We start from the raw sequence: 17,326 nt of genomic DNA on the forward strand, positions 1-17,326 counted from the left end.
TTTTTTTTTAACAAATAGGATGGCTAAAAGGAAAAAGGTAACAAAACAAAAAAACAGCTAGATTCCAAGACAAATGTAGAAAACTAAAAACAGGAACATGTCTGCATTGGACCCTGCCAGAAGTCCAACAGATTCTTAAAGACACTTAGAGAGGTCAAGGTCGAGAGCTTCAAATCTTTTTGGAAGATATTCCAGGAAACAGGAGCGGAGTAGGAGAAGGCCCTTTTGCCTAGTTCAGTCCTCACTGAGGGAACACTGCAGGTAATAATGTCCTGAGAGCGCACTCTGTAGCTGCACTCACGCAGAGACATGTAGGAGGAGATGTATGAAGGCAACAGACCAAGAAGTGATTTAAAGATGAAAATGTACCAGGGAGAGAGTCTGCGTGAAGTTAATGATGTCCAGTTAACCAATGAATACAGAGTGCAGTGGTGGGTACGATGATCACAGCCAGTTATGAATCTTAGTGCACCATGATAGACAGCATCCAACATCTGCAGGGTTCTTGTAGGAGCGTTCATGTAAATAATATCACCAAAATCAATTGAGGGAAGGAAAGTCACAGATACAAGGCGTTTTCTAGCATTCAGGGTTAGACAGGATTTGTTTCTGAAAAAGAAACCCAGTTTAACTTTCAGTTTCTTTACCAAGTTTTCCACATGGAGCTTAAAAGAAAGATGTGAGTCGACCAAGATACCCAAATATTTATAGGAATCAACAAACTCAATGGGGACACCATTTGAGGATAAAATCGGAGGAAGAACTGCTGGGACCAACTTCCTATTTGAAAAAAGCATCCCTTTGGTTTTTTCGGCATTTAGGACAAGTTTGAGGCGGAACAAATCAGTCTGGATGTAGTTAAATGCAGATTTCAAAAGCTGGAAAGCCTTAGCAACTGTTTTAGCTCGACAATAAACAACTGTGTCGTCAGCATAGAAATGTGTGGATGCATTAGGGATGTTTTTGCCTACATTATGTATGTAGATTGTAAAGAGGGTGGGTCCTAAGACTGAGCCTTGTGGTACACCATTGTTGAATGTTAAATAACTGGAGGAAGTACCATTATGTTGAACACATTGCCTCCGGTCTGAAAGATAGTTAGAGAACCAACCAATGGTGTGATCTGAGAAACCAATTTCTGAGAGTTTATGACACAAGATGTTATGATCCACAGTGTCAAAAGCTATAGACAGGTCTAAGAAAAGTGCAGCACAATAATCTTTAGCATCCAGTGCTTCAACAACGTCATTAAGAACCTTCAGTGAAGCAGTGGTTGTGCTGTGTTGTTTCCTGAAACCAGATTGATGTGGAGGTAAGATGTTAAATGAGTCCAGGTAATTTTTGATTTGAGAGTTTATCAGTTTTTCTAGAACCTTGGCTAAAATGCAAAGTTTAGAGATTGGTCGATAGTTGTTCAGTGAGGTGGGGTCTCCTCCCTTCAGCAAAGGAAGAACAAAGGCTGTTTTCCAAGCGTCTGGGATGGAGTTTTGTCTTATGGAGAGATTAAAGATGTGGGTCACGTGACCCACACCGGGCTACTAGTAGAAGCTACCAAATGGATTCCTCCCAGCAGATGGACTGAGCGGAGCAGGCCCAGTCTTGGCCAACAGGTAGAAATGCATCAGTAGTATGGAAATATTTCACTAAAGATTAATCTTCTAAACCATCCAATTCGCTCCGAGAGTCGGCGTTAAAAAGGGGTCGATGGTTTTGTCCAGCGGGTAGCGGCCCGCCATGGAAAAAAATATTCCTCGGCGCTTACCTTGAAACAAGGCTGCTCGTCTGCTTCTCCTCGGGGAGGAAGAACTCACCGGGATGGCAGGAGGTTGGCGTGGCGGGGACCCAGGCAGCCTTAGCAAAGGTTGTACCGGTCAAGCTGGACAACTTTCCTTCTTTGTTCTTCTGACAGTGCAATCAGCTTGCTGAAGAAAAAATGTGAGCCGATTTCCCGCTCTTAACATAATTTATACGGACCGGGTGGGGCCCACACAACAGGTGGGCGTGGACAAAATTTTTTCAGTGCGATGCTTTGCATGACGGGATAAACCCACCAGCGACAGCCTACACAAAATAGAACCAAAATGTTTCCTTTCTGTTCAGCACATTCTTCTGTACAACAAACTGGAGCTTCTCCGTCATCGTCATCGCAAATGAGGCTTCTATCAACAGGTTCATCTCCAACTCAATCTAGCCTTCACTTGTGAGCATGTCTATTAAAGAATTGAATTCCTTCACTTTAGGAAAAGACACCACTAATCCGGATCATTCCACCTTTTTTCTATTTATGCATCGTGGTTTTATCAGCAACATGCTCATCTAATTCCTTTTTTAGACTAGCTTTACATTTATTTTGTGTTGGAGAAAAAATATCCTTGCTTTATCTTACTTACTCAAAGATCCAAACTCAACAACAGGAGAAGATTTATAACCAGTATATTTACTTGCATGGGCAGCACGGTGGCGCAACTGGTAGAGCTGCTGCCTCTCAGCGAGCAGGTCCCTGGTTCAAACCCCGGTCCAGGGGCCCTCTGGGTGGAGTTTGCATGTTCTCTCCGTGCATACGTGGGTTTTCTCCGGGTACTCCGGTTTCCTCCCACAGACCAAAAACATGCATGTTAGGCTGATTGGTAACTCTAAATTGTCCCTAGGTGTGAGTGAGGGAGTGAATGATTGTTTGTCTCGTTTGTCTCTATGTGGCCCTGTGATGGACTTGCGACCTGTCCAGGGTGTACCCCGCCCCTCGCACAGTGATTGCTGGACATGGGCACCGGCGACCCCCGTGACCCAAAATGGAATAAACGGGTAAAGATAATGGATGGATGGATGGATATTTACTTGCAAGGTCAGATTTTCACAACAGGTTACACAGCTATACAGAAAGTGTACACATGAAGATCAGTCATGAGAATCTGCCATGGGCAGTGCCTGAAGCTTGTTTTTATACGCTTATTGGCTCAGCCAAACTAACAGGCTCAGATGCGTCCTTGAAGAAACAGCTGCACACTGCAGACTCAAATCAGCTCCTCATCCATCTATCTCTGCTAACTCTAACATATGGTTCATGGGCAGTTAACATTCTCAGCCATAGTAGTTAAAAACATCCATAAAACATTGACCAAAAATCCCTTATCATTACCCGCCAACAAAAGGCAGGTGATGAAGTTTATGACAGTATCTGTGTCTGTCTGTCTGTCTGTCTGTCTGTCTGTCTGTCTTGTCTGGCTTTTAGTAAGACATCTCATGAACCACAAGACAAGATTTCAATTAAACTATTCATTGGATGCACATTTACAACTAGTATAATATTTTAAGTCAGATTTTTGACATCAGTGAACAAAGACAATATTATAACTCATTAAATTCTGCTGATATTGTACAGTTTGGTGTGGTGATTTGTTGTTTTGGGCTGTTTTAGTCACCATTTGTATTATTGGTCTCTTCAATTTGTCATCAATTTTCCTCTTGTGGGCAATCCAGGAAAGTTGTCTGCAGTCCTGTGGGCCTTAAACTTCTGAATAATTGGTGCAGCTGTATTCACAGGAACATCAAGCTGCCTGGAGATGGTCTTATAGACTTTACCTTTGACATGATGCCACTAGTTTTATTTCTAACTTCCTGAGAAAAGTCTGTCTTTAGCTTTCTGTGGTCCATATTCAGTGTGGTACACATCATTATACCAAACAACACAGTGATTATGTTTTACTCTTAAAGTAGGCAGAACTGACTGATCACAAGATTACAGACACCTGTGATCAGTGGCAGCTGGTCAATAGGGGGCGCTAGGGTGCCGCCCCACCACTCAAACCACTCACATATTACATTTAAGACAGAAAAAAATGAAATAAAAACAACATAATAAAATTAAAAGATTTCAAAATATATGCATTTTTTTAGTGTGTAAAATAAATATTTTATAGTTAATGATCAGTAAAGTTGTTCCTTTCAAAAACGTTGTCTCTGATTGATGACGTATTTCCGACCTGGGGGCACAAGAATCTTTCCCCATAGACTCTCGTTAAAAGTTGTACATGTGCAGTTAGCTCCTCTTCATTACAAGAGATATGAAAATTCTGGGCGCACCACTCCTGTGCCCTGAATACAATCGCATGATACGGATCGTGCTTCCAGTCCTGGAACAGATTTTTTTTCTTCCTGGAACAGATCATGCAGTGACACTCTCACAACCAGGCTATGTTGCAGGTAGGCTTTAAGCCATGCATGTGTCTTTTTTTGCGCTATAGTGCCCCCTGGAGAAAACTCCACTAGCTGCCACTGCCTGTGATGCTGATTATAGGACACACTTTAGATTAAAATGTTCCTGTGGTCAAATTATATTCAATCGTCTTTAGGGGTGTCATCTTTGTTGTCAAGACCAGCTTCATTTGTTAGTTTTTTTATAATTATTTTGAAGTACAATTCAAAAGCAATGGCTGATTTTAGCTAATTTTTAATGATGGTGGCACGGTGGCTGTCAGTGAGAAGATTGCCTGGGGGGTGGGGGTGGGGGGGGCTTTCTGGGTGGAGTTTGCATGTTCTCTCCGTGCTACGTGGGTTTTCTCCGGGTACTCCTGTTTTCTCCCACTGAACAAAAACATGCATGTTAGGCTGATTGGTAACTAAATTGTCTCTAGGTGTGAGTGAGAGAGTGAATGGTTGTTTGTCTCGATGCGTCTCTGTGATGGACTGGAGATCTGTCTGGGGTGTCCACTGCCTCTCGCACAGTGATAGCTGGATATGGGCACCAGTGACCCCCGTGACCTGAAAAGGAAGAAGCGAGTAAAGATATTGGATGGATGGATGAAAGGGCACAAACAAACTTGTCTGCATCTCTACAATGAATTGCTTATTTGATTGCTTTATTGATTGTTTATTTATTCCCTGGCCAAACCAAGGTAAATTGTCCAACTAGGTGATTTTGGGGGAGTGGTGGCGCAGAGGTTAGAAGATGGGCCTGTGATTGGAAAGTCGCAGGTTCAACTCCTGGTACCGTCAACATCAAAATGTGGTGGAAAAGGTGAAACCCCCACACCTGACTCCACCCTCATTCACCCCACTCTAGGCCCCTGAGCAAGGCCCCCACCATTTGCTCCCTAAACAGGTCTCTCTTGTAAATGAGTTCTTGTGACTCAATGAGACTACCTGTATAAAAAAAGGGTAAATGGAAAGAAAAAAAACCTCCTATTCTGAAATTGTTAGCAGCTGTTAATGCTCTAAAATTTTATGACACCTCTTCATCTAATACGGTATTGGAAATAAATTTTTCATGTTTCAACAAATTATTTTAAGAGAAACCCTCCAATTGAGTCGTAGTGATTAATGTTTAAAGTCCATAACAGGTAATGTATGCTTTGTTGAAGCTAGTTTCCTCAGACATCACATCTTGTTGTTACCAGTGTCATGCTGACAGGAACCGACTGCTTGTCTTATCTGCCTAAATGGACCAATGAACTTGAACATTGACATTTTCTCCTGACTTCCTGTATTATGAAATTCTTTATCAAAAGGGCTCGTGAAACGGTCGGCACAGATATTCAGACGATGGAAAAAATGACACACAGACTGTAACTTGCTAGAATAATATTTGTCATTTATTAATCTGCCACAAGAAAAACAGCCAAGCAAAAGAGTCATGTACACTCTTAACACACAAACTGATATGAGTATCTCTCACCGTGACAAAATGATCGGGAAGCCTTTCGATCCGATGACAGAACTCAATCACACTGCCTGGCACCCGCGCGCTGGTCCAGAGCAAGACTTCTAACTCTCTGTGTCTGATACATTTCTTATAAAGGCTTCCCTGATCGCGTGAGAGCAGATCAAAACAAGTTTGATGGTTACCAGAACAACGGATCTAATTAAACCATCATCAAAAGCGATGGCTCATCCTTCCAGTAAGGAGCGCCTGTGACCGTAAAAGCGGGCCAAAGCTTCCAGGTCAAGAGCACTCCTAATGCTTATTAAAGCATTCCTAAAGAGCACCCCTCGTCCCTTCTGCAAACCATCAAAGAGTGTCTAAATATTATAAGCAACACACACACACAAAGTATATGTTTGAAAACATAATACAAAATACAATCCCTAATATGTGAATAACACGTTGTATAAGTGTGTTTAAATAAGTGTAATATAGGTCTAGATTGACATAAAAGCATTAAAATAATAATTTCTATATCACTTCCATTTGGTAATCTGGTTGTACTACACATGGTCTGTGAAAACTCTCCATCTCCCTTTTTGATTTTCCTCTCCCACTTAGTCTTTTTTTTTCCTACCCCTTTTCTTCTAACCTTCAATTGCTCTCATCTGTTTAATGTGATAAAGAGAATCTTGGCTGCTTTTATTACTTCTGCAGAAATTGTTTTTACAGCATAAGGTGTAATCATTTAAATTTTACTTCAGCTGTGTTTTTAAAGGTTTTTCAACCCGTAGCCAATATATGTTGATGACCTGGAATTGAATTTCCTCTTGGCAATACTTTCCCCACCATTATGGGAGTGAAAAACATTCCAGTATGTTTCTCTTAAATTACCTTAAAAAGCAGTTCAGATTTCCAGCTTAAAGGGTCTACGTGCAGATGTAGGACTTCTGAAATGAAAAATATTTCTAACGAGTATAGTGTGGGAGAATTTTAATGCGTTTTAGAAACCCTCATCAGTCAGTCCACATCAGTGCTTTAAACTCTCATGTCTAACACCTAAAAGCCATACATTTTTGTATCATTCTATATGTTCTGCAGGCTGCTGCCTCTCAGCGAGCAGAACCCCAGTTCAAATCCCAGTCCAGGGGCCTTTCTGGGTGGAGTTTGTATGTTCTCTCCCTGAATGCATGGGTTTTCTCTGGATACTCCGGTTTCCTCCCACAGACCAAAAACATGCATGTTAGACTGATTGGTAACTAAATTGTCCCAAGGTGTGAGTGAGACAGTGAATGGTTGTTTGTCTCATTTGTCTCTATGTGGCCCTGTGATGGACTGGAGACCTGTCCAGGGTGTACCCCACCCCTCACACAATGATTGCTGGACGTGGGCACCGGCGACCCCCGCGACCCAAAATGGAAGAAGTGGGTAAAAGATAATGGATAGATGGATGGATGTTCTGCAGACTTTGATGACCATTTAAGGGATGTTTTAATAGTTTTTAATAGACTGAGTAAAAGTACAAATACGTCAGTTTGGGCATTTGTCAATGGTGAGTACAGACACTGAGTAGTTAATGAGTTAGCACTTAAACATTACACAGTGACTTTTCAAACACATTTATCACCGGTATATTAAGAACTGAGCGGTCTATTGTCATAACTGTTTTTATCTTAAAATGCCTCTAAACTATGAATGGGGTTTTTTTTGGCTCTTGGTTACTTGAGAAGTGGGTAAGTCCGTGGGTCTTGTAATGTGAATTGACCCTCGATCCTCTGTGCATATGTGGCCTTGGCCTTTTTAATACCAGCAACCAGCTACTTCAATATCCATCCATCCATTATCTTTTACCCGCTTCTTCTATTTTGGGTCACGGGGGTCGCCGGTGCCCATGTCCAGCAATCACTGTGCCGGGGCGGGGTACACCCTGGACAGGTTGCAAATCCATCACAGGGCCACATAGAGACAAACGAGACAAACAAACATTCACTCTCTCACTCACACCTAGGGACAATTTAGAGTTACCAATCAGCCTAACATGCATGTTTTTGGTCTGTGGGAGGAAACCGGAGTACCCGGAGAAAACCCACGCATGCACGGAGAGAACATGCAAACTCCACCCAGAAAGGCCCCCGGACCAGGGTTTGAACCGGGGACCTGCTCGCTGAGAGGCAGCAGCTCTACCAGTTGTGCCACCGTGCTGCATAGCTATTTCAATATGAGGTAGAAAACTTTATTTACTCTTTAATTATTAATTTAGTTGTCTCTACAAGCTCTGTCTGCCTACAAGCCATTTAATTTTGTCATTTACTTTTAATCCAGTCACAGTGAGGATTAAAACTTTATTTTAATTCAATTCAGTTTATTTATATAGCACCAAGTCACAACAGAAGTTGTCTCAGGGCACTGAAAAGAAATATTCACATACATAAAAAGCCAATTAGTAAAAGTTCTCTATCTAAGGAAACAGCAAACTCATTGAATCTTCACTTTGTCAGAGTCCCATCCTCAGCAAGCACAAAGGCAACAGTGGAAAGGAAAAACTCCCTTTTAACAGGAAGAAATCTCCAGCAGAACCAATCTCAGGACAAGAGACCATCTACTTCTACCGGCTGGGTTTGAGAGGACAAGAAGGAGAAACAAACATAGAATGACAGGTCCAGAATGGAGGCAAACAGGTTTTTCTATAGGAGGTAAAACACAAAACAATTATAAGAATAACCACATTTTAAGATAGAAATAATTATAAATACAATGTATTAATTTGTATTCATTTGTAACTATTCATCTGAGGAAATGTGGTCATTTTGTCCTCCATTAGTCTAAGTCTATAGCAGCATAGCTAAGGGATAGCTCAGGAAACCAAGCTGACCCTAAGTATATGATTTATCAAAAAGGAAAGACTTAAGCCCAGGGCTTAATTTGTAAATCGATTGATGACGGAACACAAATAGCAGGTAGTCCAACGTGGGGGGTGGGGGTGGGGGGGGGATTGCGAGGGAGGGAGTGTCTGTGGCTGGAACATCTGCTCCACAGACTGGGCAACGTCTCCTGTCATTGTATTTTTAATAAATAATAAAAATGCAATGACTTTGGACTCTTAGGGGCGAAGATTTCAGTTGCCGGATCCGAGCAAACAGTTGCCAGAACACGCCTGATCTAAATGATAGACTTCCCGGATCTTGATCCGGCTGGATCCGGCTCAAATTAAGCACCGCTTAAGCCTAGGATTGCGTCTCTGCTTTTTGCAGATGATGTGGTTTTATTGGCTTCATCAGATCGTGATCTACAGCTTTCGCTGGAGCAGTTCGCAGCCGAATGCAATGCGGCCGGGATGAAGATCAGTTCCTCCAAATCCGAGGCCATGGTCTTGAGCTGGAAAAGGGTAGAGTGCCCTCTCCGGGTCAGGGAGGAGGTACTACCCCAAGTGGAGGAGTTTAAGTATCTGTTCTGCTTTTGGACACTCTAGGAACCACAAGTAAACCTGCAGTCTGAGAGTGAAGTGCTCTGTTAGGAAAATATGGAATAATAAGATCTGTAATATAGGATGGAGCTAGGTTGTTGAGAGCTTTGTAGGTTAGAAATGTACATTATGCATGTAATAATAAACATCACAAAAGTCTGTGAAGAAAAAATCTGTCTGTTTTGCAGTATTTTACACATCAACTTAATGACAAAATGGTATTTTTTTGTCGTTCTTTTCTTCCTAGTGAAAATTTATTTTTTGTTGTGCTTCAACAAGTGTCCTATTTTCTTGTTTCATACTTGAGGTAGAAATGAAGGACACACTCTTTTTGACTGCACCATGCCTGGATGTGTAAATCTTGGTAAAAATGTCTGGATGATGTTTACAGCTTGGGCAGCGAAGCTTCTATTTCTCTCCGTGTTTTGTTGGACAGGGCTGGTTTAAATTGTTTTTCACAAACTAAGCACACTGATTTACTACTGAAATCATTAAATAAGTCCATATTTTGTTACAAATTCAACATTTCATATCAATATTTTTACTTAGTTTTATCTTATCAAAGCTGACATTGACTCTTTTACATTTAATGAGTAAAATCAGGCACCTTGCACGGAAATACTTTCTTAGCCATTTCTGATATTCAAATTCATCGTTCAACACTTGTGCTTGGTCTTTTACACCTGATTTTTATTTGACACATTCACAAATGTGTTTATTCATATTTTACATTGTGAAAGTTAAATGTCCTGAACACGCAGCGTTGCTGCGAAGCAGCTGAAACATAAGTCGATGTGAACACTGTTTAGATTGTGCGGATCCACACCAACCATTGATAAAATTCAACACAAGTGATGAAACATCAAACTGAAGAATAATGTCTAATGATTTTTCATCAGATAAGGAGGCCATAGTCAGTGATAGGAACAAATATACACAAATGACAAATCAAATTCAGTTTGACGCTAAAGAACCAAAAGTAGGCATGATCCTGTCTAAACCATAATGCATCATAAAATACCGACTTTGAGTTTACACTTGAGGAGTCTACAGTTTGACGTCTGTCTAATGTCCCGTCTACTTGAATTATACGTGCGTCACAGTTTTTGATCATGCCTAGAAATACTAAAACCTATTAGGATTGTGTTTTGATAACTACAGTAGTATATGCTTTTAAATAAAATGGTTTACACAGTTGTTTGTATTATGGCTAAACATGTAGTGAAAAGACAGTACTGGTTCTATTCATAAAATATAGCCAGATGATAAACTTTTTGTTTTTAAACAAAGATAGGGTATGCTAACCTGAATACTATTTACGAGTCAGTAACTGTCCAGATGACTTGATTTAACCTTTTTTGTATCAAATCTGGGGGGTTTTATTGTAAAAATATGTTTTATTTGTGCATATTAATATGTGAAACTACTAAAGATGATGAGCACGACTGCATTTTCTCTACATTAGCTGCTGGTGTGAGCGTGCTTTTCCTCCAACCGTTGAATATGTGTTCTGAACGTGGAGTTGAAGGTGTGTACCGACATGCGTCTAGGTGTCAGATATCATGGGACTTTTAGGGGAAGGGAGTGTTTGTGTTTTTCAAGTGGGTCAAATGTCTTTTTTTTTTTATCTATGTTGCTTTTCCTGCTTGTAATTTTGTGTGTGTGTTGTGTGTGTGTAAAAACATATATCAATAGACCTCCAAAGCCCCATTTAAAAGACGAGCACACACTAACACCTTTCAAACTAAAGCCCCAGTGAAGTACCACTTTCTGTGGTTGTCATGGAAATGACAGCTGTGACAGCTGGAGATGTGACTTTCAAGGCGTATTACGCGCTGTGTGCACGTGTTGTTTGGCAAATAGAGCGTTGCCTAATCTTCTGCTTGTTTACTGTTTGCACAGAACTATCTTCTGGGAATCATCGTCTCCATATGTGGGAATTTCCTCATCAGCATTTCACTCAACATACAGGTAAGGGACATGCAGCTCCTGCTGTACGACAGAAACTCGACGCACAGAAATGCATAACGCCTCTGAAGGTAAAGATTATACGCTGCCACACTGCCTTCCTTCTGACAGCTTGCTCTTTGTTGAATTTTGTAAACCTGCCCTCGGGCTCTGACACGAGCTCTGTGAAAGAGGAAAAGCGCATGTCATGGCTGTACAAACGGCTCAGTTTGACATGAACACAAGTTCATTTTGATTTAACCTTGAAAAGAGCAATGCATCTTTTAAAAAATAAAGCAAACATGCCACGTTTTGATTTTCCCCGTCAGAACCTGATTATGTATTATAATAATGCACCCCTGATACTTATCAATTCCAATTGAAGTCTTTCTTTTCTGAGCAACATGCTGTTCAATTAACAGCAATTTGTAGATTAAATTTAATTCATTACCTACTAACACACACACACACACACATGCACTCATATACACACACCGTTTACCAGGCTGGAAGGCTTTGCAGGCTGCAGTAGACTGATCCTTGTTTTTCTCCTCCTGTATAAGTTTGATCATTCCAGTGCAATGCTCTTCACGCTCAGCTGCACTCTGTTTAGTAAATACCAAAACTATGATGTGCAGATATTAGGACATTTATAGAACTGTCATGCTGCATATGTATGATGATTAATCTGTGTTAATAAATCACACCTCTGTTATGAAGTTTGGGGTGTTCGACCGTTTCAGACTGAATTAATTGTTGTTTGGTGTAGCAGTTTGTGTAGCTCTCCAGTCCTTCTTTTCTAACCAATAGTTTCCCTTTCTTGCTCTTCCCAACAGAAATATGCTCATGTCCGGCAGGCTCAGCGGGGCTCCAAGCCCTATTACACCTCTGTTATGTGGTGGTGTGGCGTGCTTCTCATGGGTGTTGGGGAACTGGGGAACTTCGCTGCATACGGCTTTGCCCCAGCATCACTTATAGCCCCACTGGGCTGTGTGTCTGTTATAGGTGAGTTAGAGCTTTGATATTCTCTGCATGGCAACAGGACAAATGTTCTCCCCTTTGGGGACTGCATGAAGTTTTGCTATGTGATTTCTAGTTTGTCTTTTCAATTAAGTTATAAATTAGCTTCTATACTAAGCTGGTTAAGATTCTCTGTCATTCAGGACATGACAAATTCAAAAAATGTTCAATATAAAAACAACTGGACTTTATTTTTAACAGAAGACGTTTCGCTCCTCATCCGAGGAGCTTTCTCAATTCAAAGAGCAGTGAGTGAGGGGTTCAGGTTATAAGGCTGAGTGAGATAAGATACACATACATATGTAAATTTGTCGCCAAATTGAATTCTGGCATGGGGGCCTTTCTGGGTGGAGTTTGCATGTTCTCTCCGTGCATGTGTGGGTTTTCTCCGGGTACTCTAGTTTCCTCCCACAGACCAAAAACATGCATGTTAGACTGATTGGTAACTAAATTGTTTCTAGGTGTGAGTGGGAGAGTGAATGGTTGTTTGTCTCTATGTGTCCCTGTGATGGACTTGAGACCTGTCCGGAGTGTACCCACCTCTCGCACAGTGATAGCTGGATATGGGCACCAGTGACCCCTGCGACCCAAAATGGATGGATGGAAGGAAAAGCATTACAGTGAAAGCCTAATAGTATAAATATGTTTTAAGATGTGTTAAGATCACTTAACTGACTACAGTAGTCCCTCGTTTATTGCGGAAGTTATGTTCCAGACCCCCCCCGGTAACTGAAATTCCGCGAAGTAAGGACATTGTATTTATTTTAGTATTTATATATTTTAAGGCTTTATAAACCCTTCCCACACTTTTGCAATGCTCTAAACTCTTAAATCTACACCATATTAACAACATACATACAGTAATGTACCATATTTTCCAGCCTATAAGTCACAGTTTATTTGCATAATTTACCTGCCCTACGATTTATAGGCCAAAGCAACATCCATCCATCCATCCATCCAGTTTCTTCTGCTTATCTGGGGTCGGGTCACTGGGGTAGCAGCCTAAGTAGGGAGGCCCAGACTTCCCTCTCCCCAGCCACTTGGTCCAGCTCCTCCGGGGGAATCCCGAGGCGTTCCCAGGTCAACCGAGAAACATAGTCCCTCCAGCGTGTCCTGGGTCTTCCTCTGGGTCTCCTCTGGGTGGGACATGTCCAGAACACCTCACCAGGGAGGCGTCCAGGAGGCATCCTAACCAGATGCACGAGCCACCTCAACTGGATCCTCTCGACGTGGAGAAGCAGCGGCTCTACTCTGAGTCCCTCCCGGATGATTGAGCTTCTCACCCTATCTCTAAGGGAAAGCTCAGATACCCTGCGGCGAAAACTCATTTCGACCGTTGTATCTGAGATCTCGTTCTTTCGGTCACAACCCAAAGCTCATGACCATAGATGAGGGTAGGAACATAGATCGATCGGTAAATTGAGAGCTTCGCCTTTTGACTCAGCTCTCTCTTCACCACGACAGACCTGTACAGCGCCCGCTTCACTGCAGACACTGCACCTATCCGCCTATTGCTCTCATGTTCCATTTTCCCCTCATTCGTGAACAAGACCCCAAGATACTTGAACTCCTCCACTTGGGGCAGGACCTCCTCCCTGACCCAGAGAGGGCACTCTACCCTTTTCTGGCTCAAGACCATGGCCTAGGATTTGGAGGAACTGATCTTCATCCTGGCTGTGTTGCACTCGGCTGTGAACCGCTCCAGCGAAAGCTGTAGATCACGATCTGATGAAGCCAACAGGACCACATCATCTGCAAAAAGCAGAGAAGCAATCTTAAGGCCACCAAAATGGATCCCCTCAACACCTTGGCTGCGCCTAGAAATTCTGTCCATAAAAGTTATGAACAGAATCAGTGACAAAGGGCAACCTTGGCGGAGTCCAACTCTCACTGGGAACAAGCCCGGTTTACAGCCGGCAATGCGGACCAGGCTATGACACCGGTCATACAGGGACCTAACAGCCCGTATCAACGGGCCCGGTACCCCATACTCCCAGAGTACCCCCCACAGGGTTCCCTGAGGGAAGCGGTCGAACGCCTTCTCCAAGTCCACAAAGCACATGTAGACCGATCGAGCAAACTCCCACACACCCTCCAGGACCCTGCTGAGAGTGTAGAGCTGGTCCAGTGTTCCACGACCAGGACGAAAACTGCACTGCTCCTCCTGATACCAAGGTTCGACTTTCCGACGGACCCTCCTCTCCAGAACCCCCGAATAGACCTTACCAGGGAGGCTTAAGAGCGTGATCCCCCTGTAGTTGGAACACACTCTACGGTCCCCCTTTTTGAATAGGGGGACAACCACCCCAGTCTGTCAATCCAGGGGAACTTTCCCCACTGTCCACGCAATATTGCAGAGTCGTGTAAGCCAACACAACCCTACAACATCCAGAGCCTTAAGGAACTCAAGGCAAATCTCATCCACCCTTGGGGCCCTGCCACCGAGGAGCTTTTTAACCACCTCGGTGACCTCAGCACCAGAGATTGGAGGGCCCGACCCAGAGTCCCCAGGCTCCGCTTCCTCAGTGGAAGATGTGCCAGTGGGATTGAGGAGGTCTTCAAAGTATTCTGTCCACCGACCCACGACATCCCGAGTTAAGGTCAGCAGCACACCACCCCCACTATAAACAGTGTTGGTGGTGTACCACTTTCCCCCCCGAGACGCCGGATGGCGGACCAGAATCGCCTCAAAGCTGTGCAGAAGTCATTCTCCATGGCCTCTCCAAACTCCTCCCATGCCCAAGTTTTTGCCTCAGCGACCACCCGGGCCGCATGTCACTTGGACTGCCGGTACCCATCAGCTGCTTCCGGGGTCCCACAGGCCAAAAAGGCCCGATAGGACTCCTTCTTCAGCCTGACAGCATCCCTCACCGACGGTGTCCACCACCGGGTTTGCACCACCATTTACAGGCAGGCAGGCGAAGGCAGGAGTTTTAAAATAAAAATAATTTATTTTAAACAACTAAACAAAAATGCTGACGTGGCAGCAAAACTTACAGCAACGGGAACAGGCAGGCAAAAACAGGACAGGTACAGAATCAGACAGGAACTCGAAAATCAGAAACAGGAGGACTGTGTTGTCTGTACAGAACAGAACAATGACCGGACATGAGTGGAGGAGAGAAAGGCTTTTTATAAGACAGAGGAAGAGAGAGTAATGAGAGCACCTGGGCAGGTGGCTGATGAGAGACAGGTGTGAATGATGAAGACTGAGGACTGGAGAGGCAGACTGAGGAACGAGTGGAAAATGACAGAAAACAGAATCAGAAACACAGGAACAGAATCACACAAAAGTATAAAGAGCAGAATGACATAAACACAACAAGCAGAAAAGGGGAAGACAGAAATACCAGACAGATAAGGGACAGACTGTTACAACCTGTTTAAAATAGAGTGGACATTCAATTCTTGAATCACCAGCCCAACAATTTTTTAAATTTGCTTTACATTTTCTGCAGAAAAATATTGGAAGTATGTTGATTAATCTTTATTTTATTGTAATTTTCCTCAACTGTCACCTTTTTTCTCTTACCTGCTGGTTGAGGTTATGGTCTGTGAAAAATCTGATCTAATAATTAGATCAGAAACAGACGCCACACGCACCCACACATCCACCCCAGCCGAAAGGGGTGGTTTTACTTAACTGGGTAAAATGAAACAGATAAGTAAACAGCTTTCTGGATTTGATTTTTAATTTTATGTGATCACTAATCTTGCAATATGACTCTATTTTAACTAAATTAAATGGGGGCAAATGACTTCTGTGAAGTCATTTAAGAAGTATATAAAAGTAAAGAAATGTTGGTGGCATATGTCTTCACCTTTCTGCTTCAAAGCTGTGACCAGGGCTTGAAGCACAGCTGCAGCCTCACACCTTTAGAAGCTACAGAGTTTGTTAAATAAAATCTTATCGTGTTGGTGAAAATGTCCTGGTCCCTTTTTCCTCAGTTTTCTGTGTTCTGTTTATGTCCGGTCTGTCTGCTCCAAATGGAGTGTTAAACAGAACGTCTCCACGGATGAACGCAGCAGCACATAAGATCGCATAAGGTCCAGAGCTAATAGTGGTCGTAACGATGTGATAAAACCAGCAGAATGTGTCTACAGGGAGGAATATTTTATCTACTAATGAGACTAGTGGAGCTGCCTGTTCTGATCTCTGTTGATAGAGGGGCCATATGGTAAATTATATAAATCCACTTACCAACATGGTCAGTGACCTGTACTGCCCTACAACTGTAAATATGTACAAATCTAAGAATGAATCACTAATAACATTTGAAATTCCATTTGTAATGGTCTTCTTATTCTTCTTTCGGCTTTTCCCTCTTCAGGAGTCTCCACAGTGAGTCATCCTCCTCCATCTCACACTGTCCTCACTCTAACTACCTCCATGTCCTCTCTAACTGCATCCATATATTTCCTCTTTGTCTTTTTCCTGGCAGCTGCATTTCTAACATCATTCTACCAATATACCCACTGTCCCTCCTCTGGACATGTCCAAACCATCTCAGTGTGTCCTCTCTAACTTTATCTCCCAGTTGAACAACCTGTGTTGTACCTCTGATGATCTCATTCCTGATCTTATCCATCCTTGTCACTGCTAAGGAGAACCTCAACATCTTCATTTCTGACACTTCCAGTTCTGTCTCCTGTATTTTTGTCCATGTCTCTGTCTCCAGATCATACAATATAGCTGGTCTCATCACTGTCTTGTAAACTTTTCCTTTGACCTTTAATGACACCCTTTTGTCACAAGTCACTCCTGAAACTTTTCTCCATCCTCTCCATCCTGCCTGGACTCTCTTCTTCACCTCTTTACCACATTCCCCATTTTCCTGTCCAGTGGACCCCAAGTCCTTGAAGTCCTGCACCTTTGTGACCTCTGCTCCTTGTAGCCTCACTGTTCCACCATCCTCCCTCTCATTCATACACATGTACTCTGTCTTATAACGGCTGACTTTCATTGCTCTTCTTTCAAGTGCATACCTCCACCTCTCCAAGTTCTCTTCCACCTGTTCCCTGTTCTCACCACAGATCACAACCATGTCATCTGCAAACATCATCGCCCACAGGGATTCCTGTCTGACCTCATCTGTTAGTCGGCCTATCACCAGTGCAAACAAGAAGGGGCTCAGAGCTGATCCTTGAGGCACTCCCACCTCCACCTTGAAGCTATCTGTCACTCCTACAGCACATCTCACCACTGTCCTGCTGTCCTCATACATGTCCTGTACCAGTCTAGCATACTTCTCTGC

The 17,326-nt window shown here is 42.8% G+C and overlaps 1 protein-coding gene across 1 annotated transcript in view; it reads left to right on the forward strand.

The window, feature by feature from the left end:
* The window catches only part of LOC119410220 (NIPA-like protein 2), a 59,032-nt gene that overhangs the window by 16,143 nt on the left and 25,563 nt on the right, over positions 1-17,326 (forward strand). The window contains exons 2-3 of the mRNA XM_037677133.1: positions 11,004-11,072; positions 11,885-12,053. Of these exons, the coding sequence (XP_037533061.1) occupies positions 11,004-11,072; positions 11,885-12,053 (238 nt within the window). The remainder of the gene's footprint in view (positions 1-11,003; positions 11,073-11,884; positions 12,054-17,326) is intronic.

The sequence above is a fragment of the Nematolebias whitei genome, chromosome 5, assembly GCF_014905685.2.
Source record: "Nematolebias whitei isolate Nwh7 chromosome 5, NemWhi1, whole genome shotgun sequence".
Taxonomy (NCBI): Eukaryota; Metazoa; Chordata; class Actinopteri; order Cyprinodontiformes; family Rivulidae; genus Nematolebias; species Nematolebias whitei.